We start from the raw sequence: 22,956 nt of genomic DNA, 5'->3' as shown, positions 1-22,956 counted from the left end.
ATTGAAAAAGTGCTTCTTTGCAAAGTTAGCAGGGGTAATGCCAAGTTAGCAGGGAATATTTCTTTTCTTTAACTTCCTGTGTCTTCTCCTGATCATTCATCTGCAGGGTAAACAGTTACTGTGCCTATTTTAACCCCTTCCTGAAAATGCAGAAGGGGGAAAAAATGTGCCGCGTGTTACCTTATGTTCCTGAGTCCGCCGATGCTTTATCAGATCACCTGTGAAATGTATCTGGCAGGTGTTACACCATCGCTGCTGGCTGTCTCTGCAAGGGCAAGATGTCAAAGACAGACTTAGAATGACAGCATGCATTCCGACAGTCAGTCAAACATCCAGTACCGTGCCTGGTAGGAGCTTGCCATCAGGGAGAATCGCAGCAGCCTGTTTTTCTTCAAACTAGAAAAACAGACAGACATGGCCAGCACTGAGATGAAATGGCTTGCCATTTATTAGGCAGCTGCTGCAGTCACTCTGTCGCAAGCAAGGCGGGGGCACATTTCGCCAGAGCCTCAGCCTTCCTTTGGGCCCCATTTCACAGAGGCCATCTGCTACTGATGGCACCATCCCAGCCCCATGGCCCCGGAGGCAGCGGCACCCCTCCTGTTGCAGGAAGTATCCCGTCATATCTTGCAACCCTTCTCCCAGCCAAACTATGGGTTGTCTTAATAATCCATGAATCAGGGAACTTCTGCTCTCCTAGAGATGGGAAAAGAGGCAATCGCATGGTTGCACTGGCAGCTTTCTGTGTGTTCTTTACCCCGACTTCCAAATCAGAAAATGGCAAGTGTTTGGCCTGGCCTTCCAGGGTTTTTAAATGATTGAAAAACTGTTTTAAATCGCTGCCCTGATTTTCCAGAGTTTTTTAGCTGTTTGAATTGCTTAATTGGTTTTATTCTGTTTTTATAGTTTGATTTTAACTGTTAATTGTTTTTATCATGTTGTAAACCGCCCTGAGCCATTTTGGAAGGGCGGTATATAAATCTAATACATACATGCATACATCATTTTTGCCCAGAGGAAAGGGTGAGGATCAGGGATAGGGTAAGAATGAACCAACTGTTGTCCTCTCTCCATTGAGTAATCTTTGGAGGACATTCCTGCCAGTGGTCACTTTCATTCCTCTGACAACATTTCATAGTAGTTTTAGAAGTTTTAAAAAGCTTTTAAAACCTCATCGCAAATGTGGCCACTACAGACCCGATAGCGAGCGGGGTGGGGGCGGAGGACACGAAAACACACTGAAAGCTGAAAGGAAAGCTCACAGGCAAAAGATGAAGGCCTGTTCCCTCTCCTGCTTTTGCTCCCCTGCAACTGGGATCCGGAGGTATCCTACTTCTGATCCTGGGGACAGCCTGTGGTCACTCAAGCTAGTAGCCACGGATGGATGAGAACACACTGAAAGCTGAGAGTCTTGCAATGATACCACCTATTTTCCATCTCTAGGGGTGTAGACATTGCCAGAAACCACAATGAGCATCCCTGCCCCCAGATGACAGATACCACGCCAGCTGGCTCATGTACTATAAGACAGGTAGGGGGAGAGGCTGGGAACAAGTCTTGCCCACAAGGCCCAGGTGTGGCTGGGCACAGTTCTCCAGCTTCACATGGGGAGTCAGTTTCATGGCTCACAGATGTCGAGCCCTGAGCTCAACAATGGGCAGGTCCTCCTCGCCTGTGGGCCCCCCTCACACATGCCAGCAGTAAACTGCATCTAATGATTTGAATCTGACCAGGAGAGGAGAACTGGTCTTGTGGTAGCAAGCCTGACTTGTCCCCTTAGCTAAGCAGGGTCCGCCCTGGTTGTATATGAATGGAAGACTTGGTGTGTGAACACTGTAAGATATTCCCCTTAGGTGATGGAGCCGCTCTGGGGAGAGCATCTAGATTCCAAGTTCCCTCCCTGGCAGCATCTCCAAGAGAGGGCTGAGAGAGATTCCTGCCTGCATCCTTGGAGAAGCCGCTGCCAGTCTGGGAAGACAGCACTGAGCTAGATGGGCCAATGGTCTGACTCAGTACATGGCAACTTCCTATGTTCCTATGAGTGAGATCAAACACGAGTGATGACCGAGTCCACCTACAAGGTTATGAACTCAAGGGACCCGAATTCCCAGGGTGCAGAATGTGGCCAGTCCCTGCATGTACCCGTCTTTCTCCGCCAGGGGCTTCTGTTCCTTCACCATGGGCAGCAACGAGACAAAGCAGATGTTGCTCCTGTGCTGGATCTCCTGGAGCCGCTGCTGGTGTTCAACTCCTGCCATGTGAGCCTGGAAGTTCTGGCACGGAAGAGGAGATGGTCAGTTCGTGCATCAAGCTCTGCAGTCTCTTTACTTCAGAGGGGCCCCCTACAGTGTTCCCTACAGGGATTCCCAGATGATGTTGACTACAACTCCCAGAATCCCCAGCCAAAGGCCATTGCAGCTGGGGATCCTGGGAGTTGTAGTGAACAACATCCGGGAATCCTTGTTAGAGGGAACACTGACCCCCTCACTGAATGACATTAGCTTGGAGGTACTGGGGGAAATAGAATCAGCAGAATGGCAGCCAGGTCTAATCCTGCCCAAGGGTTCCCAAGGACAAGTGTCAGAAGTGGATCCTGCTGGGGTACTGAGTTTCAGCTGTTGCGCAACCACAGGCACCAGGCCTGCCTACACATTTCATAGTTTGTGAACCTTGGTTTAGGAAGGGCCCATGGAAGCCCAGCAATGCACGACCATCCCTCCACCCGGCACTGAACCCATTTACCTGTTGGTTACAGCAGTTAGTCTTGCAAATGTAACAGTAGAATTTCAGGGCGGACTCAGGGCTGGTCTCAGCCGTGCCCATCTCGGAGGTCCAGTGGGCCGGCTTCAGGGCCGTGGTGCTGATGGCCCGGCTCTCGCTGCTCTGCTGGATTGTTACTTTCAGGGAGCCCGCAGAGCTAACCACCTAGGAAGGCCAAGACAAGAGGCCGTGTCAGGCTCTCCGTGGGCTGTTGACCGTTACTCCCCCTGCAGCCCCCGAGAGAGGAACGGGCCTGGGACTCAGGACAGATCCACATGCTCTTTGGCAGGTGCCCAAGCCTGCCTAAATCAGGAACATGGGAAATGGCTCATCTCTAAGAGAAGGAGGAGGAGGAGGAGGAGGAGGAGGAGGAGGAGGAGGAGGAGGAGGAAACAACAAGGCAGGAGTGACCTCCTGCCCTGGGATTTCAGCCCTGTTCTGCCAGCAGCAGCCAATGAGCAGGCCACCCAACTTGGAGATGGTAGGGTGAGTCAGACTGGTGGTCCTAATGCCTCCTCACCCTCCGCCCCATGAGAGGATACAGGATGGCTTCTTTCCCATCTTCCACGTTGGAACTGAAAGCAGCATAAGTAGTGTTCCCAGGTAGACTCCCCTCCAGGCACTGGCCAGATCTAGACCTGTTTAGTTCCAGCCAGGTAGGGGCCTCATGTTGCCTTCAGATCAAACCCTGCAAGCTACTAGCTAGCTAAGCCAGGGGGAAGGAGGAACAACAGCAAACAAAAATTCCAAATCCAGCCAGAGTGGGAGCTCCGAGGTCACCCTGTCATTGCAGAGCAGGGAGGACTGGACCGGGGGTGTTTCTTCCCACTGGAGGGGGCCAAGTAGACCAGGGATTCACAAATATAGGCTTAGCTCACTAGCCAGACATTAGCTGTGGTTGCCAGCACTCCCCTCTCTTTCCTCAGATCCTTTTCCGGCACAAGGCTCAGGCAAGAAGTGGGTCTTCTTTCATTTGCACTGGGACACGGAGATGGTAAGAAACAGGGGGAACCCTCTCCCACTGTTCAGAAAGGATTCCTGCCATTGCTGACCTCCTCATAAATAGCAGTGGAAGTGAAACCCGAGGGGAAGGTGATCTGTGCTCGGTGAGAGGAGATCCCGCTCACCAAGGGCTAGAGGCACTCGGCACTGGTGAGCAGGCAAGTGGATTTGTAGATGCCTGTCAAAGGCATTTGCATAGCTCTGCCCTTGGGAGTGAGTGGCGGGGAACCACCCACTCTGCATACTTTCCTCCACCAATCTAGGACCAACAAATGGAAGTACTTTTTCACACAATGCATAATCAACTTGTGGAATTCTCTGCCACAAGATGTGGTGACAGCCAACAACCTGGATGCCTTTAAGAAGGGCTTGGATAACTTCATGGAGAAGAGGTTTATCATCGGCTATGAGTTGGAGGGCTAAAGGCAGGATGCCTCTGAGTACCAGTTGCAGGGGAGTAACAGCAGGAGAGAGGGCATGGCCTCAACTCTTGCCTGTGGCTTCCAGCGGCATCTGGTGGGGCACTGTGTGAAACAGGATGCTGGACTAGATGGGCCTTCTTGGGCCTGATCCAGGAAGGCTGTTCTTATGTTAATCAAGGAGAGAACTCCCCACCAGCCAAACTCAGCGGGAGCCAAACTCCAGCCAAACGGGAGCAATCTACAGGAAAAGACAACTTAGAAGTGATGTGGCCTTCAGATAAGTGAGGATCATGGGAGGATTTGGTGGGCATCTGGAAGGTGAATGGGGACACTGGGAGGGCAGAGTTTTTAAAAGGGAGAACACAGGAAGTCGTTCTACATGTCACTGCCCCAGCACACATCCAGCTATTGTTCAGAATCCTCAGGAGCAAAAGAACCTGCCACAAATAAAGCTGCTTCCCCCGCAGGATCCAAAGAAACTTTTTGCTCACCTCTGAAGGCTTTGGCTCCTCAGAGAAGTTCTGCTCCTTGGAAATATCGTCAGCCAAGTCCTCTCTCCCATGGTCTGTTTCTATGCGGGGAAGAAAGGGTCTTTCAGTGAGGGAGAAACAAAAAACCTCCAACTGGTTGCAGATAGAAAAGCAGTTCAGTTTCCTGGAAGCAAGAGGCAAGGAGGAAGGTCCAGGTTGGGGGAAACGCTAATCCACAACATCCTATCCAGTTAATTGCACTAGCTCCCCAGGGCTGGATCCATCCGGAGCAGAGACAAAGCCTTCCGAGAAGCCAGAAATGGGTTGCACCATTCCTTTTTGGCTGCTGGACAACATCTACCTTACCTTTCGTAAGAACAAAATATGAGAAATGCAAGTACTTGTAGTTACTAATCAGATCTGGAGGAAAGGTTTCTGCCTTGGCAGTGCTTTTTACTTGCTTAGTAGTTACATATATTTAACTCCTGCTACTGAAATTGCTCTAACCAATTATTTTTCAATTGTTTGAGGAACAGAGGAAGCTGCCTTCTACTGAGTCGGACTCTTGGTCCATCTAGCTCAGTATTGTCTACACAGACTGGCAGCGGCTTCTTCAAGGTTGCAGGCAGGAGTCTCTTTCAGCCCTATCTTGGAGATGCTACCAGGAAGGGAACCTGGGATCTTCTGCATGCAAGCCTGCAGAGGCTCTTCCCAGAATGGCCCCATCCCCTAAGGGGAATACCTTACAGTGCTCAGACATGTAGTGTACTAAGTTTTGTTTGCTTGTTTTGTGAGCTGCCTAGGGCACTATTTTAATAATGGAAAGGAGGGACACAAACCTATAATAATTTTTAAAAACAAAAGACAAAACAGAATGTACATACAAAGCTGTTTTGCACAGAGCCAGATCATTAGCACATTGAACAACGATGAATATTTATATCCCGCTTTTCAGCAGAAGTTCCCAAAGTGGTTTACATACATACATATAAATAAATAATATGGCTCCCTGTCTCCAATGGGCTCACAATCTACAAAAGAAACACAAGAGGGACACCAGCAACAGCCACTGGAAGGATGCTGTGCTGGGGACGGATAGGGCCAGTTGCTCTCCCCCTGCTCAATAAAGAGAATCACTTTAGAAAAGGTGCCACTTTGTTAAGTTAGCAGGGGACTGAGTATGGTCTGTTGCAGGGCTGTACTAAAGAACTTCAGCCCTCCAGCTGCTGTTGGACTAAAACTTGCATCATCCCCTGCCACAATTACAATAGTCAGAGATGATGGGAGTCATAGTCCAACATCTGCAGTATGGCCAAAATTCTGCCGCTCTGGTCTACTCTGCCTGGCCTCAGCTCTCCAGGGTCTCAGGCAGACATATTTCCAGCCTGGTCTCCAAGGTCTTCTTAACCAGAAAGTGAACCTGGGATCTTAGAGAAGCAAGACACTCGTGCAATGGGAAGCTCTTACCTTCCCGGTGGGGTTGTGTGTGCGACTCCTCCGTTTGTTCAAGGCATGCAGTGTCGTCAGGGACGGAGTCTTCATCTCCACTGAGGAAGCAACATAATTGTGGTTACTGAAAATGTACTAGGTCAGAAAAGTGAACAAGGGCAAATGTAATCATTTGTGCACAATTGATTAGGAAGGAGGGCTACTGTTGGGGCCTTTAACTTGGGGGTGTGGGGGGCAGGCAGCTAAGTGGGGGACACAACTGAGGCTTATAAAATTATGCATGCTGTGGAGAAAGAGAAGTTTTTCTCCCTGTCTTCACAGCACTAGAGCAAGGGCAAAACTGACTGGCACGAGATTTACACCGGACAACAGTATTTTTTCGTGTAGCACATAACTGGCCTCTGGAATTTGCTGCCACAAATTTTAATGGCCACCAGCTTTGATGGCTTTAAGCAGGGATTAGACACATTCATGTGAGACAAGTCTATCAAGGGCTACTAGCCATGATGGCTATATGCCACCTCCTCCATGATCAGAGGCAGCATGCTTCCGAATACCAGCTGCAGGGGAGCAACAGTGGGAGAGGGCTAGTAGTCTACCCATCCCATTTCTAGGCTTCCCAGAGGCATCCATCTTATTTATTTATTATTCTCTGTATAAACTACCCTGAGCAATTTTTGGAAGGGTGGTATAGAGATCTAAATAAATAAATAGATAGATTGATATTATTATCAACAACAATAACAACAACAATAATAATCTATTTGACCACTGTGGGAAACCAGATGCTGGATGAAATGGGCTTTTAGTTGGATCCAGCACGGCTGCTCTTAAAGTCTGGAGAAGCTCCAGTTTGTGTGTTTCAGGAATCGTCAAAGTCCAAAGAGACAGTAGAATGCTTCCAGCTGGGATCTTTCAGAAAACTATAATAAACTTATTTTTATATTATATATTATATTATATTATATTATATTATATTATATTATATTATATTATATTATATTATATTATTTCCAAAAACTTATTTATACAGCACCATCAGTGGGCATGGTTCTTTGCAGAGGAACAAATGAAAACATGGGCCCCTGCCCCAAGGAGCTCACAATCTAGACATTGCTACAGGGAATGCAAGGAGGACAGGAACACAGGAGTCAGACCCTTGGTCCATCTAGCTCAGGATTGCTTGCACTGACTGGTAGCAGCTCTCTAAGGTTTCAGGCAGGAGTCTTTCCCCACACTACCTGGAGATGCTGCCAGGGAGTGAACCTGAGACCTTCTGCATGCAAAGGAGATGCTCTGCTACTGAGCGAAGGCCTCATCCCAGATAAGGAAATCGTATGTATTTATTGCAGGTACACGTACTTAAGCTTAGTTTCCATGGAGGATGAGGAATAATGGATTGTGGCAAAGGCTTCATGAAAAAGCAGGTGTTGAATAGGGATATTCAGGAACTAAGAGAGCATCATGTAGGTGTGCTGAGAGCCGGGTCCTGGCATAAGGGACAGCAAGGGAGAAAGACAGCTATTTGCCATCTGAAACAAATGAAGTTAGAAACATAGGAAACTGCCTTCTACTGAGTCAGACCCTTGGTCCATCAAGCTCAGTATCGTCTACCCAGACTGGCAGCGGCTTCTCCAAGGTTGCAGGCGGGAGTCTCTCTCAGCCCTATCTGGCGACGCCAGGGAGGGAACTTGGAACCTCCTGCATGCAGATGCTCTTCCCAGGGCAGCCCCATCCCCTACGGGGAAGATCTTACAGTGCTCACACATGGAGTCTCCCATTCAAATGCAAACCGGAGTGGACCCTGCTTAGGCAATCCATGCTCGCTGCCACAAGACCAGCTCTCCGCTGGTCTCTCATTCGAGTCAGATTAGGAGTGAGAATATTTCTGTACTTCTATATTACATGTGATGTGTGCACTCGCAGAGAGTATAAGACCTGCCTTCTACTGAGTCAGACCATCAGCCCGATCTTGGAGATGCTACCCGGAGGAAACTTGGGACCTCCTGCATGCAAGGTTCCCATGGGCAGGGGCAGCATCCTTGCAGCTGCCCACAACGGGCAGACTTGTTGCCCCGCTTGTGAGCTCTTCCCAAGGGCATTTGGGTGAAGACAGAAGTGCGGAACTAGAAGGCTCTTTGGCCTGACCTAGCAAGGTCGTTCTTGCAGGGCCTCTTTCCCACCACTGCCATGACCTTGGCAAATCCATTCTTCTCCTTCAGATCATTTTGGCATTCTTAGTTTCGATGCTCTTTTTGTAAACCGCTTCAAGGACACGGTCAGTTGAGCGATATAGAAATACGATAAATACACAAATAAAAATTACCTCCTTAGCCGCTTGATGGCGGGCTCACCGTCTGGAGAAGGCTGCGTTTGTGTGTCTATAGAAACAGAAAAAGATTTTATGGCTGCAAAACAGGCAGGTCAGCTCCGATTTGCTGCTGCTCAAGGTATATGTGTAGCGGGAGGCACCTCCAGGAATGCAGAAACCGTTGCTGGAGAGGGCCATGCTCCTTCCCAACTTACTAAATTGTGAGACATAAGGCCTCGTCATACAATCATCTGAATCTAGGTTTAATGTGGGTTACCAACATCAGTGTAATTGTGTGAACCCATGCCAAGGCGAGGATATCGGGCCATAAGCCACCTTGGCATGCGTCCACACCATCACGCTAATGTTGGTAACCCACATTAAACCGAGATTCAGACAAGGCCTACAATTTATTTTATCAGCACAGGAGTACACACAGCCCTGGCCATAGGTAATGATGGCGCTCAAACACTATTGCCATTATTAATGCTGCTGCCATTTGAATACTTGTAAATATTTAGACCCTGCCTTTCCATCATTAAAAGCATTTAAATTTTAAAAAACCAAAAAAAGAAAAAGGCAGTAAAATCTTTTCTTAAAAGAGAATTCAGCAGCAGGCGGAACACACTAACCAGTCAGCGGCTTAAAATGGCTGCTAGAACGAAAGCATTTTAACATAGAGATGAAAAGCCAGAAGGGGTGGAAGGAGGGCCGGAAACTAGGTGCCATCACAGAGAAGGCCCTCCCCCATAACCCAACCAATCCATCTACTGTTTTTAACTGATTAACAACTGTAGTTTTATTGTTTGGCTTTTATTGTTCCATATTGCGAGCCGATATTTATACTGAAAGGTGGGATAGAAATGGAATGAAGTTATTTTTTAAAAAAAATACACACACACTCAGCGACCTGCCCTTCACAGTCAGCATAGCCAGGCACCTACAAAATCTGCTTGCCAGCTTGCTACTGGCGAGTGTCTCCTGATGAGCAGGACACTCAGGACCACACAGGTCTCCTCCCCAGAGGTCTCCTTTCCACTACTATTCCTGAGCCGGTGAGAAACAGCAGGAATAGGAGAGGGCTCCTAGGGTTTCTTACCATCTCCACCTCCCAGTGCAAATGACAGAAGACCCGCTTCTCTCCTAAGCCTTCTGCCTGTAAGCCAGAGAAGGATCTGAGGAAAGAGAGGCCATTGGTGGTGACCGCCAATGGGTGGGCCCTGAGTAGAGTGGGTCCCTAAATTTGTGGGTCCCTGAGTATAGTAGGAGGTGGCCACCCAAGGAAGGTGAATTAACCTGACACTGAATCTTTTGCTTCAATAACAGAGCCCTTTATTGCCACCAGAGTCAAGTGTTTGTCTCTTGGTTGAGTTATGCTCCCTGACCACACACCCAGCCCCTATAAGGGGAAATTGGGAGGCGGGTCCCACACTCTGACTCCAAGTCTGCATAAACAGAACCCTACTCATTCCAGGAAACTTTCTGCCACTTAAGAATGTGCCAAAGATGAGAGGAAGGGAAGACAGCAAGGGAAATTGTGGAGTTCTCATGTGGGTCTAAAAGGCAGCCATGTTTGTTCCTGAGGAATCCTCCCTGGCTATACATATCACACTGGTAAGCCGAACCATCTATTATCCAGATCACACTCAAGTTCTAGAGAGGTTCCTCCCCGCCGTTTTTTGTGGTGTTGTTAAAAGGCGGAAAGAGAAGGAAGCAAGTTCTGATAAGTTCGATCCCAGCACTTGGTCTGAGAGAAAGCAGCCACTGAAGCTAAGCAAGTCTAGATGTGGGAGACTGCCTGGGAAAGCCATGCATGGGCCTTGAGTTACACATTGAAAGTACAGTGGAATATAAACGTAACAAGACATGAAAAGGGGAGGGGGGAGGACTGTAGAGAAGAATAAGAAGAATAGAAGTCAAATTCAAAGGGATAAAAGGAAAGGCTTTCCTCTCTCTTTGTAGCTATGTCTCCTGAAGTCTCCAGTGTGGTCCAACTGGCAGAAAGCAAAATACGTCTCCCACTCAGAGGCAAGGCAAAGGGATGGGGCCTCCGCTAAAATTAAGACTGTGAACCGCCCAGGGACTTGTGTATGGGGTGGTATAAAATGTGCTATTTTTTTTTAAAGTGTATTTTCTCTTTCAGAGACCACACAGAAGAAAATAAGGTTCCCCTTACTTGAAGGTGAAGAGCTAGGCTGCTCAGACCCTGCTTGACCAACAGACACCTCCAAGCCAGGCACACTCTCATCGGCTCCTTGGCCTTGAGATGACGACGACGACAACAATGCAGAATCTGCCTCCCGCTTCCTCTCAGGCACTCTTGGGAAGTCCTGCAGTTCAGAGAGCCGAGGTTCAACAAGAAGAAGAGAGGACTACGGGAGATAAAATGGTGGCAGCAGATACAGGAACCGTCACAGGGGATGCCATCATCCCCTACTTGTGGGCTTCCCTGAGGCATCTGGTTGGTCACCAGGGGCCACATGATGCTCGGCTAGATCAACCTTTGAGCCGATCCAACAAGACTCTTCTGATGTTTTAATACATTCATCCCTCGCTAACTGTGGTTTTCCCAATCACAATTTTGAGTATCTGCAACTGGGAAATGGTGACCGGTCAAAATTTTTCAGCAGTTCAATTTGCTCACTCCTCTTATTTATTCTTGGTGATTTTAAGCAATTCCGGGTGATTTTTGGCAATTTTCTTGTATTCTTTTCTTTGATTTTCTGGTCTTTTCACAACCACAGTTCCCCTAGCCCCATTTCCTATTGATTTCAATGGCTCGCCAACCACAAATTTGCCAACAGCGAGGTTTTGCCAGAACAGAACCCTCACAGTTGGCAAGGGATGACTGTACAGCGCATGAATTGAAAGACCAACCTATGAAACCCTGTTCCAGGTGCCCCTGCCTTGGAAAGTTAAGAAATTGTGGCCAGGGGTACGATTAGTTGAGGAATGCCCTTTCAACACATGCTCACCTGGCACCTCTTTCAACCAACTTTAATTGTCCGGTGAAAGCCCATTCACCAAAAAGTGTTTGGGAAGTTTTAATGCATGGACAATTTTATTTTGATCTATGATCTTTTTCTTTTTCTTTTAAGTATTTATTAATGTTCAAAATAAAACCCAGACTTCATATATTAAGGCACATTACGCACATGAGCAACCACACACTTCCTCTTAGTCAATTGGCAATGTATTTGTTACCAGATGCTGCTGCTTTGTATTGGTTATTAGATGGCCAACCATCTTCTTATTCTGTGTAAACCACTTTGAGAACTTTGGTTGAAAAGCAGTACATAAATAGTAGTCATCCTTGGCAATGTCCTCTTTTAATCTTTCTTTGTTTTTTGACTTCGCGTAAGTCGCCTTGGACATTAATTCAGGGAAAGTCGAGACATGTTTGAATGAACTGGTTATTTTTTTAAAAAAACAGTTACAGAGTAACTACATTATGGGTGTATCTTAATTCGTGTGTAAACTACCTTGAGACACACTTGTAGTAGGCAGTATATAAGCTTGATAGACAAAAACAGAACAGAAATCATGCCAAGCGGGAAGGAAAGGACGTTCCCCTGCAAAGGAGCTGCAATCCACACCAGTCGTCACAACTGATCAAGGTCGACAGGCAAAGGGGAATGAAGTTACCAGCAAGGTTTCACGAGAACCGCAGGAGGCCGGAAACTCACCGTGCGGAAGGTCCGATTCTGCCGCTGAAACGGAAGCCCCGGGAAAGCCAGGCGGGTGGGCTTCAAGGAGACCCCCACAGGAGGGGGACCCAGAAGGGAATGCCTCGTGGCCTGAGGGAAGAACTGCTGCAGCATAGGGGCCGCCGCTAGGTTGAAGCCTCTCAGGTTACCTGCAAAAGGGGGGGAAACAGATCCTAATGAGATACCACATAAGCACCAGGCAGCCAAGAGAGAGCCAAGGACTCAGATCCATCGTTTAGATCAAGGATTCTCAACGTTGGGTCCCCAGATGTTATTGGACTTCAACTCCCAGAATCCCCAACCAAAGGCCGCTGGGGCTGGGGATTATGGGAGTTGAAGTCCAAAAACATCTGGAGACCCAACATTGAGAATCCCTGGTTTAGATGTTGGGTCCAGGCTTGTGGGCTTCCCTTGCCTCTACCTCCTGCCTGGGCCACACTAATCATAAGGGCTGTTCTCACTAAACAAGGTCGGAGGAGTGCCCAGCCAGGACTGGAGAGCACACTCCTTTATGTGTGCGCAAAAATCAAGGCAGGAGGAGGGGAGAGTGATCGTGGGGAGCTGGGTAGGACAGGCATGGCCAACCCACATTCTGACCCTTGCGTTTTACCAAGGGTGGACAAAAAGCCGTCCTACCCAGCTCCTGCCTCCCACATGATCACTCCCCGTCCTACTTGGATCTTTGGATTCACACAACCGCTGACTGGGAGTTAGAGGTGTGCAGAAGCAGTTCGAATCTAACTGGGTTCGATTTGAACCAGCCCGGTTCGACTTCAAACCTAACCGGCCTAAAAAAAAAAGAGGCGGCCAGTCCAAGTTCAAACCAAACCTGGTCCATTATGGTTCGACGGTTTGAGGGGTGATGCTTATAAAGGGGAATGCAGTGAGGATACCTCTTTACAAGCAAAGGGGAATCCTGCCTTTAAAAGATTTCTAAGGGCAGCTGTTGGGGAGGGGGCAGTGAGAAGGCATCTTACCAGCACTGGCGCCTCCTCTAAAGTTCCAGCCTCTGCGCATCCGCCAAAAATGGTTCCCTACACACCCCTTCTGGGAGTGCACACAGTTCTCCAACCCTAGCTGGGCCCTCCCCCAACCCTGTTTATGGCCATGAGAAGAGCCCTATAATTTGCCATGACATCAAAAAAAGGTTACTATTAAGCATCGTTTACTTCCAAACTTCGCAGGAGATGTCCATGGTAAACCCCTCCTGTATTCTACCAAAGAAAAACCACAGGGCTCTGTGGTCGCCAGGAGTCAACACCGACTCGACAGCACACTTTACTTTTTCCTCCAAACTCAGGACCATGGTTAGCAGTAACCGCAGTTTGCCAATTCAGACAATCTACCGCTACCGTGGAACAGGAAGCCCAAGAGGCATGTGAGAGGAACGCCCAAACACAGAGCGTGTTTCTAATTCCAAAACCATGATTTGGCCAGGATGTCAAAAATGAGCCAGAGGCTAAAGAAACTGAACCTCTGGGTTGCTATGAAGCACAAGTGGGGTGTGGCACCATTGAAAAAGCCAAAGTGAGAGGGAGCTCTCCCTTAGCCAGGGGATACAATCCACCAAGGCACTTTGCTCAGAGGAAGCTCCCACTCATTTCAAACTATACTTCCATTTTAGACAAAGGAAAATATATCGCACACACATTACCAGTTTCCACTGCTGAAACCCCAGGATGCCACACCTGCTGAATTATTCACACTGATGTTTCTCAGATACCAAAGTATCTGGGCATCAAGTATTCTCAAACGTAACCCAAACCCTGCAGGTGACCAGGAAAATTCAGAGGCCGGTCAGCGCTCAGACCGTTCTTTATTACAGATGTAACATGAATATCAATTGCATAACACCGTAACAGCCAGCCACTGAAGAAGAAAAATCAAACCCCACTTGTGCCGTTCCATAGAGAGAAACAACGGCACTGAATGCTAAGCAATCCCAAAGAAACCCTATCTTACAAAATAAAACTAAACATTCTCTAGATCAGCTTTTCCAATGACCTTCTTTAATGCGCAATAAAAGTTAAAAGTTTAAAAACATTCAAAAGTTTAAAACTTAAAAACTAAACCCCAGATGTAACAAAATGGCAGACGTTTCGATCGCAGTGAAGACATCATCCTCAGTGCTATACAAAGGTGGCTAAGTTTTGTTCTTAAATACAACGCCACCATGATTCAGCTACAGGTAATCAACCAATCCTGTGCCGCTCCCAATCGCCCGTCTTCTCTAGATCAGTTCTATCTAGGATTTGCAATTTCCCTCCAACATATGCTACCAAGATTGATTCATTCTCTTGCTTCCCAGATGGATTACTATAGCCGCCTTCTTGCTGGTCTCCTTGCTCCTACCCGTAAGCCTCCTGACCATTTACTTGCTGATTTCTGTCCAGCCCATCCACCAGGCAGATGTCTAGGGCATCACCTCTTGGGGGGGGTGCCACAGCTCCCTGGGTGGAAGTCAAGTGAGCAGGACCTGCCTCCTAGCTAGTCTCTGGCTGGCTTGCCTCCCCCCGGCTGAAGCGTGCTTTGTCCCCGTCCCTTCCCCGCCTTGCTCCGCTGTGTTACTGCCACCGCTGCTCAGGCAGGAGCTTCCATCCTGGTTTCTCAAGAGCCCAGACTCCAAACCAGAAGTGAGTGATGTGCGGGGTGGTTGGCTTGGCTGCAGTCAGGTTGGCCTTGGAGGGAAACTCCTTGCAGCACAGTTAGAAGCTGCCTCTCCGGGAGAGAGGGAGTCTGTATCCTTGGAGAAGCCGCTGCTAGACTGTGTAGATCGTGCTGAGATAGACGGACCAATGGTGGTGACTCAGCTGAAGGCAGCTTCCTATGTTCCCATGACTGAGGGGCCTGCACCACTGCTGAGGGGAGGGAGGTGCTGGCAATCAAGGAAGAGTGGGGCTGGGCAGGTCCTGGGCTCCTCTTTTCCCTTTCCCACAGTATCCCCAAACCAGCACAGGCTAGTCGTTCGCTGGCATATCCATGCAAGCTGGTTATTTCACCCGGAGAAAGAGCAGCCTGAGCAGTTCAAGTTAAGGCTGAGACTCCCCACCTCTCTGCTGGGGTTGGAGTGGAGGTGTGAATACCTAACTTTGCCCAGAGCACCAAGCAGTCTATGGCTGGCTCTGCTCCTTGGCATCATTTTCTTCACTGCCGCCTCCTCCTCCACCCTTCGTCTTTATGGCGCAGCGGAGAAGTAACTTGCCTAGGGAGCAAAAGGTTGCTGGTTCAAATCCCTGCTGGAATGTTTCCCAGACTATGGGAAACACCTATATCAGGCAGTAGCAATATAGGAAGAGGCTGAAAGGCATCCTCTCACAGAGTGCGGGAGGAGGCAATGGTCAACCCCTCCTGTATTCCACCAAGGACAGCCACAGGGCTCTGTGGGTGCCAGGAGTCAACACCGACTCGACGGCACAACTTTTCCTTTCCCTTCCATGGACTTACTCCTCTCCATCTTCCCTCCCTTCCCCCACGGACCCTTTGCTTCCCAGCTGCCAGTCTTGTTCCTTCTAGGATTCTCCACTCTGTTCTCCACTGGCAGCCTTCCACCCACGCAGCTTCCTATCACTGGAACGCCTTGCCCGTCACCCCCCTTCAGACTTCCTCCCTCTGATTTTATACTGGTTGGCCTCCTTAAACAAATCCTTTCACTCTGGCTTATCCAGACTGATTCTCCTTCCCTACTGCTCTGCAATCTTTCCCTGTAGATAGCCATCCTGCAGGCAGGGCCCATCTATATTTAATTGTGTTTAGCACCTAATGGTTTTAGGTACTTAATTTTTATTTTTCATCGAGCCATTCAGAGACATTCTAGGGAGGGTTTCGATCAGTAATCGTCACTATTTTCCAAGCGGGGGCCACTCTGGCAAAAAAACTCCAAAGCGAGAGCCATTTGCCATTTGTTAACGGCAGTTCCATTAACAGTACTGACCTCTGCACAGTACTGCACTTTGCTCAGTGCTGGGAGGTCCCTTTAAGAGAGATGGAGGCCTCTCGTAAGAGCTCTGAGAGGAAAGTGCAGGGAAGGGCTACACTCTGTGCACGTCATCCAAGATGGGGCAGGGACTCAAAAAAACAGCTCCGTTTCCCTTAAAGGGAAGCTGAGCAAGGCAAAGTACTGCACAGTGGGAATAGTCGACTCTGCACGATGCCAAGGAGACCATGCAGAGAATTCAGCTTTGGCCAAAGCTCCACACAGGCCCAATAAACTTCAGGGATGACCGAGAGCTTTCCCACCTAAATTCAGAGCACCCCCTAGGAAGAATAGCTGGTGCCTGTGGAGTCAGAGGAACCACTGACACTGGTATTAACTCTGTCCTGTGGGGGGAACTCGCTTCCTTAGCTCTGCTGCCACCAGGTCCCTCATCCATGCAGAGAGCTCCGGGGGCAGTCGAATGCTGCTACTCCCAAGTAACCCATGAGCCAGGGAGATGGAGAGCTCAACGGTGACTGTGTTGGCTAGCTGTCCCGCTGGCAATGAGTGGAGCTCAATTGGCTCGTTGGCTAACACTCCACGCTCCTCCTCTGCAATCCCCTCTGCGTCCGAGGAAGGGCTCTGCTTCCTCTGAAGAAAGCTCAGGAGAGCTGTGCCTGAACTGGCGGTGGATTCCCCTTCAGAAACCGCAGGGGGGAAAGCATTTCTGCAGACAGTGGAAGGCCCTGGCTGAGGTGAAGCAGCAGCATCTCCAGAGGCTGTAATGGCCCGATCACTCCTTGGAGTACTGCTCTGATGCCTGTGCGTGCTGCCGGGCCTCACGAGGCGGCATCGTTTCAGGATGGGCCCAATTGTGTCTTTTGAATGAAGGGCGAGGCGTTATGGGCCATTTGGTTGCAATCCCTTTTCCTTGCATGCTCTCTGCCTCTGTCACAATCCAGCCTTGATACTGCCTCGTGATCCTCAGTCAGCAGCGGTGTTCCCTCTAAGGCGTGCGCATGCGCACACACTCACACATTTCCTGATGTCCACTCAGTCAATTTTAGATCCTGCTCACCAGTGTTCTCTCTAAGGCATGCACGTGTGCGTGCGCTCACACGGTTTTTGATGTCTGCTCGGTTAATTTTCGATCCCGCTCGGGTTGAATCAGGAAGGCCCCATTCTGACTGCACATGCGCACACACTGCCTTGATACTGCTGCCCAGAACAAAACTCATTCCACACACAGATGAAACAGAATTAGAAATAACACTAGAAAGCAGGGGATGAGTTCTGTGTGCATCATGACTTGAGATAATTTTTTTTGGAGCGGGGAGGGACCAAGAAAATAATCCAGTATGAGTAAGAACCAGCTGGAATTTGAAGAGGAAAAGGTAAGGGAAAACATGGAGTAAGACATGAGGAGGATTGGAGCGCTTCCAAGGCCCTGCGCACGGGAGCAAGACAGGACCAGAAGTGGGAGGGGCTTGCTCTCGGGCCACCATGGGACTGTTTCTCATTTGCATCTGGTCCTGTCTGTTGGGAGCCAGAGGGTGGCACAACCCGTTCGAAAGGATAGGATTAAGAAAGGATTTTTTTTTAAGGCATGGTCTGCAAACAGTTAAGCAGCTTTGGGGCTGGTCTGTGCCCAGATGGGGGCCCCCCTGGAACCGTATTACATAGGAAGGTAGGAAGCTGCCTTATACCGAGTCAGATCTTCGTCCAGCTAGTTCAGTACTGTCCATAATGATGGGCAGCCATGAGGCAGTCTGATTTGAATCAGGGGCAGGGATCGGGGGTCCTAGACACTTTCTCCCCTGGTGCTCCCTAGCCCTGATCCAAAGCACTGCCTTGAAGCTGCTATTATTTGCCTGAATCCAAGTCTAGGTTTATTCCAAGTTCTTTGATATTAGAAATCATACACCCCTATAAAAAAAAACACTCAGTTAAATACAGGTTATTTCCGTCTATCTTAAAAATAAAGGCTACAGACAGGTTATACCTGTATTTACCCAAAAGAAAGAAGACTTGGAATGTAAGATGAACCGTTTTACATAGGAATGTAGGAAGCTGCCTTATACTGAGTCAGATCTTTCATCCACCTAGCTCAGTGCCGACTACACTGACTGGCAGCAGCTCTCCAAGGTTTCAGGCAGGAGTCTCTCCCAGCCATACCTGGAGATGCCACCAGGCAGCAAACCTGGGACCTTCTGCACACAAGCAGATGCTTTACCATTGAGCTATGGCCCCATTCCCTACGGGTATCTTACAGCAGACGGCATTCAAATGTAGTCACCCATCCAAATGCAAACCTGATCAGACCCTACTTCACAGAAACAATTCATACTTGCTCCCACAAGACCGGCTCTCCTCCCCAATAGTACCCCATGTAGTTTGAGTTCTAGGATGGAAGAAACAGGAACAAATGAGCCGCCCTGCTGGATCAGGTGGGATGTAAATCTATCAAATGAAAAATCGTTATTTTAAACTCCCTCGGTGGTTTCTTTTTTAACGGAACAGAAGCATGCAGATATTGTAACGGAAGAAGAAGAAAGACCGTCTGGCGCGACGGGTTCCCAAGCGCAGTGCTTAGCCTCGTTTGTACCAAGCCTACGGTTTCGGTTTGGAGCCAACAGGAAGGAAGAGCAAAAGCCGAGGACAATCTGTACCTTGCACCTGCTGCATGAGGAGAGCTCGCTGAAGCATGGGGTTGGCGCTGAGGAGTGATGCTTGATTGGTGGCCCGCAAGTTCAGCATCTGCTGCTGCTGAGATGGTGTCACGCCCCTAGGGAGGAGTGAGGGAGAGAAGGAGGGGGATTAGGCAACAAGGAAGCCATCTTCATGGGACAGAGGGAAGGGAAGGCAACCTCAAGGTGACCAAGCCATGCAAAGGCATGTGCAAAGGCCTGATTTCTGTGCTAGAGCCTTCAGGCAACCTTGGCTCTCTGGCTGCTGTTGAACTACAACTCCCATCATCCTCAGCTACAATTTATTGGAGCTAAGGGTGATGGAAACTATAGTTCAAGAACAGCTGGAAAGCCAAGGTGGACGACCCCTGCCTTGGACCAATGCACTTCAATTACATTTTTAGCCTGCCCTTCTTGCAAGGAAAGCAGTGCGGCATACGCGGCCTCCCCATTTTACCCTCACAACCACCCTGTAAGGTACGTTCAGCTGAGAGAAAGCGATGGGCCCAGTCCCCCAGTGAGTTTCATGGCTGAGCAGGGATTTGAACCCAGGTCTCCTAAGACACTAGCCACTACTTTACACTGCTTCTCAAGAGCAACATCCATCACATAAGCCTAATCTTGCACCATATGGAAGGGCAGCCAAAGAGCACGGGAACATTGGCACCGCTCTTTTTAGTCAATAATTCATTGCATATATTTACAACCCAACCTTTTCAGATGTACCAGGCTGGCGCCTTACAAAACAGTGATCCATTTGATCCAGAGCAGTGTTCCCTCTAACAGGGATTCCCAGATGTTGTTGACTACAACTCCCAGCATCCCCTGCTGCAACAGCCTTTGCTTGGGGATTGTGGGAGTTGTAGTCAATAACATCTGTGAATCCCTGTTAGAGGGAACACTGATCCAGTGCTCCAAGGTCTGGACATTCCTCTTGACAATAATGATGATGATTGTGTACCCCAGACATTGACAAACGTTCTTTAGATCCAGGAACCGGCCTCAAAATGTGGGTTAAGTGTGGGGATTTTCTCTACTACTGAGCTCTTCTATTTGAATCCAGGTTCTTATATTGATGGAATGCTAGGAATCTTGAAAACAATCCTGAAATTAAGCAAAAGGTTCTCTGCACAATTTGCATGTTTGCTTCACTCAGGATGGTTGCTATGTACTTCAGAGTGTTGTGACATGCTTCTTTGCCAATCTAAACATACATACATACATATTTATTTATTTAAAATATTTATACCCCACCCCTCCAGCACATGACGGCTCGGGGCGGCTCACAACATTAATAAAAATATGCAATGTAAAATAAGATGAATAAAGTTAACCAAATTTAAATTAAACAAGTTAAAAGACCAGGCTAAAACCACATTGAAAATTGCTTTAAAAAAAAAAAAAGCTTCAAATAAAAAGTTATTTTAAAAGCTAAACGCTGAGAACGGTAAAAACTAAAGAACCTACCAGATATAAACAGAGATGAAACATTTAAAAAGCCTCTATAAAAAGATGTGTTTCCAATTGTTTTTTAAAAACTGAGGGAGGGAATATGGCGGACCTCTTCAGGAAGGGTGTTCCAAATCCAAGGGCCAAATCCTAAAAGGTCCCTGTCTCTAGTCCCCGCCAACCGGATTTGTGTGTGTGTGTGTGTGTGTGTGTGTGTGTATTCATAACAATAATAAAAGAACGAATGGGAAACTTGCCAAACGTGAATGCTCCCACCAGCTGCTGTAGCAGGTCACAGTGCAGCTCTGAGGCAGGACCCACCCTAGCACACTGTGTAGAGAGTCCGTGCAAAGTGATGGATGCAATCTACCCCTCCCACATTCTTCCCCAAGGCTTCCATTGATTCAGTTAGCAAACTGGGGAGATACTGAAGCCATCATTATACAATGCTTGAAAAACACCCCATAATGGTAGCAGCTCCTCACCCCAGTTTCAGTTCAAGCAACCCACACTCACGCCTAGTTCTAATACACGCAAGGGATCAGAGTCTGAAAATCCAACCGCATTTCAGGAACCCGATAAAGCACAGAAGAACATAGGCACATAGGAAGCTGTCTTGTGTTGAGTCAGACCCTTGCTCCAGCTAACTCAGGATTGTTTACACTGACTGGCAGCAGCTCTCCAAAGTTTCAGGCAGGAGTCTCTCCCAGCCCTACCTGGAGATGCTGACAGGGAGTGAAGCTGGGACCTTCTGCATGCAAAGCAGATGCTCTAACCCTGAACTGTGGCCCTGATGCTGGATTAGAGGGCCCCTTTTTGGTCTGATTCAGCAGGGTGGTTCTTATATTCTCCTAAAGGACATTTGGGGAACACACAGGCTCTTCCTCTAAGCCAGACTTTCATGAAAAGAAGTTGCGTCTAATCTGACAACTAGAAGGCCAGGTCGTAGCCCTCCGGAGCGGATGATTTGACCCAAGTCTTCAGTTGTTGGCCCCCCTCTGCCCCTAATCACAATCCATGCTAGAAGACATAAGGCCAGAGGCTAACAGGACCGAGACTGGCAAATTAATCTCAGAACACAGGAAGGAGAAGATCAACCAAGAGCACTATCTTGATATCTATCAAGATCTATCTATCAAGATCTTGATATCTATCAAGATCACAGGAAGGAGAAGATCAACCAAGAGCACTATCTTGATATCCGTGCACCAGCCTTGCATCATGAGGACCAACAGTCATGTTCTCTGCGGCTGCCCCGCAACTATGGAAGGCACTTCTGGTGGCCCACCAAGGCCTAGTCCTGAACATCTTCTGGGAGTGCCCTTCTAAAAGGCTTTTCAGGAAAAGGACTGTGCAAGTGTGGGATCATTTTAATTCAACTGGGTATTGAACTACCAAAGTCAGACCCAAAGTTTGAAATGCCCAGGAAGATCTATATATTTCATTCTCTTAAACGTACCAGTTGCTAATCCCACTGGGGAGAAAATAGGGATGGCGGCCGCAGGGGGTGGTGGTGGCGGCCGCCAGGAGCAGCAGCGGCTGCCAGGAGGAGCAGGAGGTGGCAGCGCGTGCACTGGCGGGAGGAGGCAGCCACTGCTGGGAGTTGGGCGGGCGGGAGGAGGTGGCGGGCTGGCTTTCCATCCGGCCTGCCAGCCAGAAAGCCGGGGGGGGGCGGAGAAGGGGGGAAGAAGAGAAGCAGGCTGGCCAATGGGCCGGCCAGCAAACCAGCCGGTCCAGCATGGGTGGGGGCAGCCGTGGTGCTGGCCTGAGGCGCAGATGCTCTGCGCCAGGCCCAGCTAGGTTTTTTAAAATTTCCTGGCCATCCTCCCACCCCACGTAACCAGAGGGCCCCAGGCCACATCATATAATGGTCCTGTGACACCTCTTGGCTTCCAAAGTAATTGATCATTGGTCTTGGGGAAGGAGCTGCTATTTGAGAAAAGCATCCAAAGCCTCCTTAGGACACTTGCAGCACGAATGGTCTATAGCTTTTCGATGCGGATATTTTGGATGCGGATCTATAGCTTTTTGGATTTTATAGTATTTTGTATTTTAAACTTCTTGGCACAAAAAAGTTACCATGTTCATCACCGTTACAGACCCTCAAGTCTGTATATGGGGTAGGTTAGGGCAGGGGGTCTCAAACTTGGGTTCCCAGAGGCTGCTGGACAACAGCTCCCATCATCCCCAGCCACAGTGTAGCTGGGGATGATGGCAGGTGTAGTACAACAACATCTGGGAATCCAAGTCTGAAAACTCCTGTCAGGAAGGAAGAAGGGGGGGGGGCAATAATGAACCTGGGCTCATGTACCCAGAAAGACTCCCCGTTTCCAGGTCCACCCACCCATCCCTTTCCCCCATGCCTTCTCCCCATTACTACATGCAATGGGGAGCTGTTGCTCTTTTACTGATTCCATTCCACTCACTATCTCAAGAGGTGGCAAAAGCTGTTCAAGCACTACACTTGGAGCCTGATCTCTCAAGAAGTTTATCCTGCATAAGGCCAGCAAGGAAACGAACAGGAGCTGTATACTGACAGCAGTTTTGTTTCAATGCCTCTTGCACAAGAGAAGTTCACGGGAGTTTGGGCTCTAGAACTTTTATCTTAGCATAGCACCGATGGCATTTAGTCTAGTATAGCATACCTCAGAAGTACACTTTTTATTTTCAGGTTCTTGCATTATAGGAGATCTAAAACAAGTGGATTTGACAAAACATGGTATTATTGTAGTTCTCACACCCACCCACACTCACACACACCATGTCATTTTTAAACTGTACAGCTT

The 22,956-nt window shown here is 48.6% G+C and overlaps 1 protein-coding gene across 9 annotated transcripts in view; it reads right to left on the bottom strand.

The window, feature by feature from the left end:
- CIZ1 (CDKN1A interacting zinc finger protein 1) overlaps positions 1-22,956 on the bottom strand; it is a 156,629-nt gene that overhangs the window by 29,208 nt on the left and 104,465 nt on the right. For all 9 annotated transcript variants that reach the window (XM_053282420.1, XM_053282419.1, XM_053282425.1 and 6 more), the window contains 9 exons: positions 18,704-18,819; positions 12,101-12,270; positions 10,591-10,744; positions 8,430-8,484; positions 6,122-6,201; positions 4,676-4,755; positions 2,743-2,925; positions 2,143-2,273; positions 181-265 (listed from right to left, as the gene is read on the bottom strand). In XM_053282420.1, the coding sequence (XP_053138395.1) occupies positions 181-265; positions 2,143-2,273; positions 2,743-2,925; positions 4,676-4,755; positions 6,122-6,201; positions 8,430-8,484; positions 10,591-10,744; positions 12,101-12,270; positions 18,704-18,819 (1,054 nt within the window). The remainder of the gene's footprint in view (positions 1-180; positions 266-2,142; positions 2,274-2,742; positions 2,926-4,675; positions 4,756-6,121; positions 6,202-8,429; positions 8,485-10,590; positions 10,745-12,100; positions 12,271-18,703; positions 18,820-22,956) is intronic.

Source organism: Hemicordylus capensis, chromosome 17, assembly GCF_027244095.1.
Source record: "Hemicordylus capensis ecotype Gifberg chromosome 17, rHemCap1.1.pri, whole genome shotgun sequence".
NCBI lineage: Eukaryota > Metazoa > Chordata > Lepidosauria > Squamata > Cordylidae > Hemicordylus > Hemicordylus capensis.
This window is presented reverse-complemented; position numbering and strand designations above follow the sequence as displayed.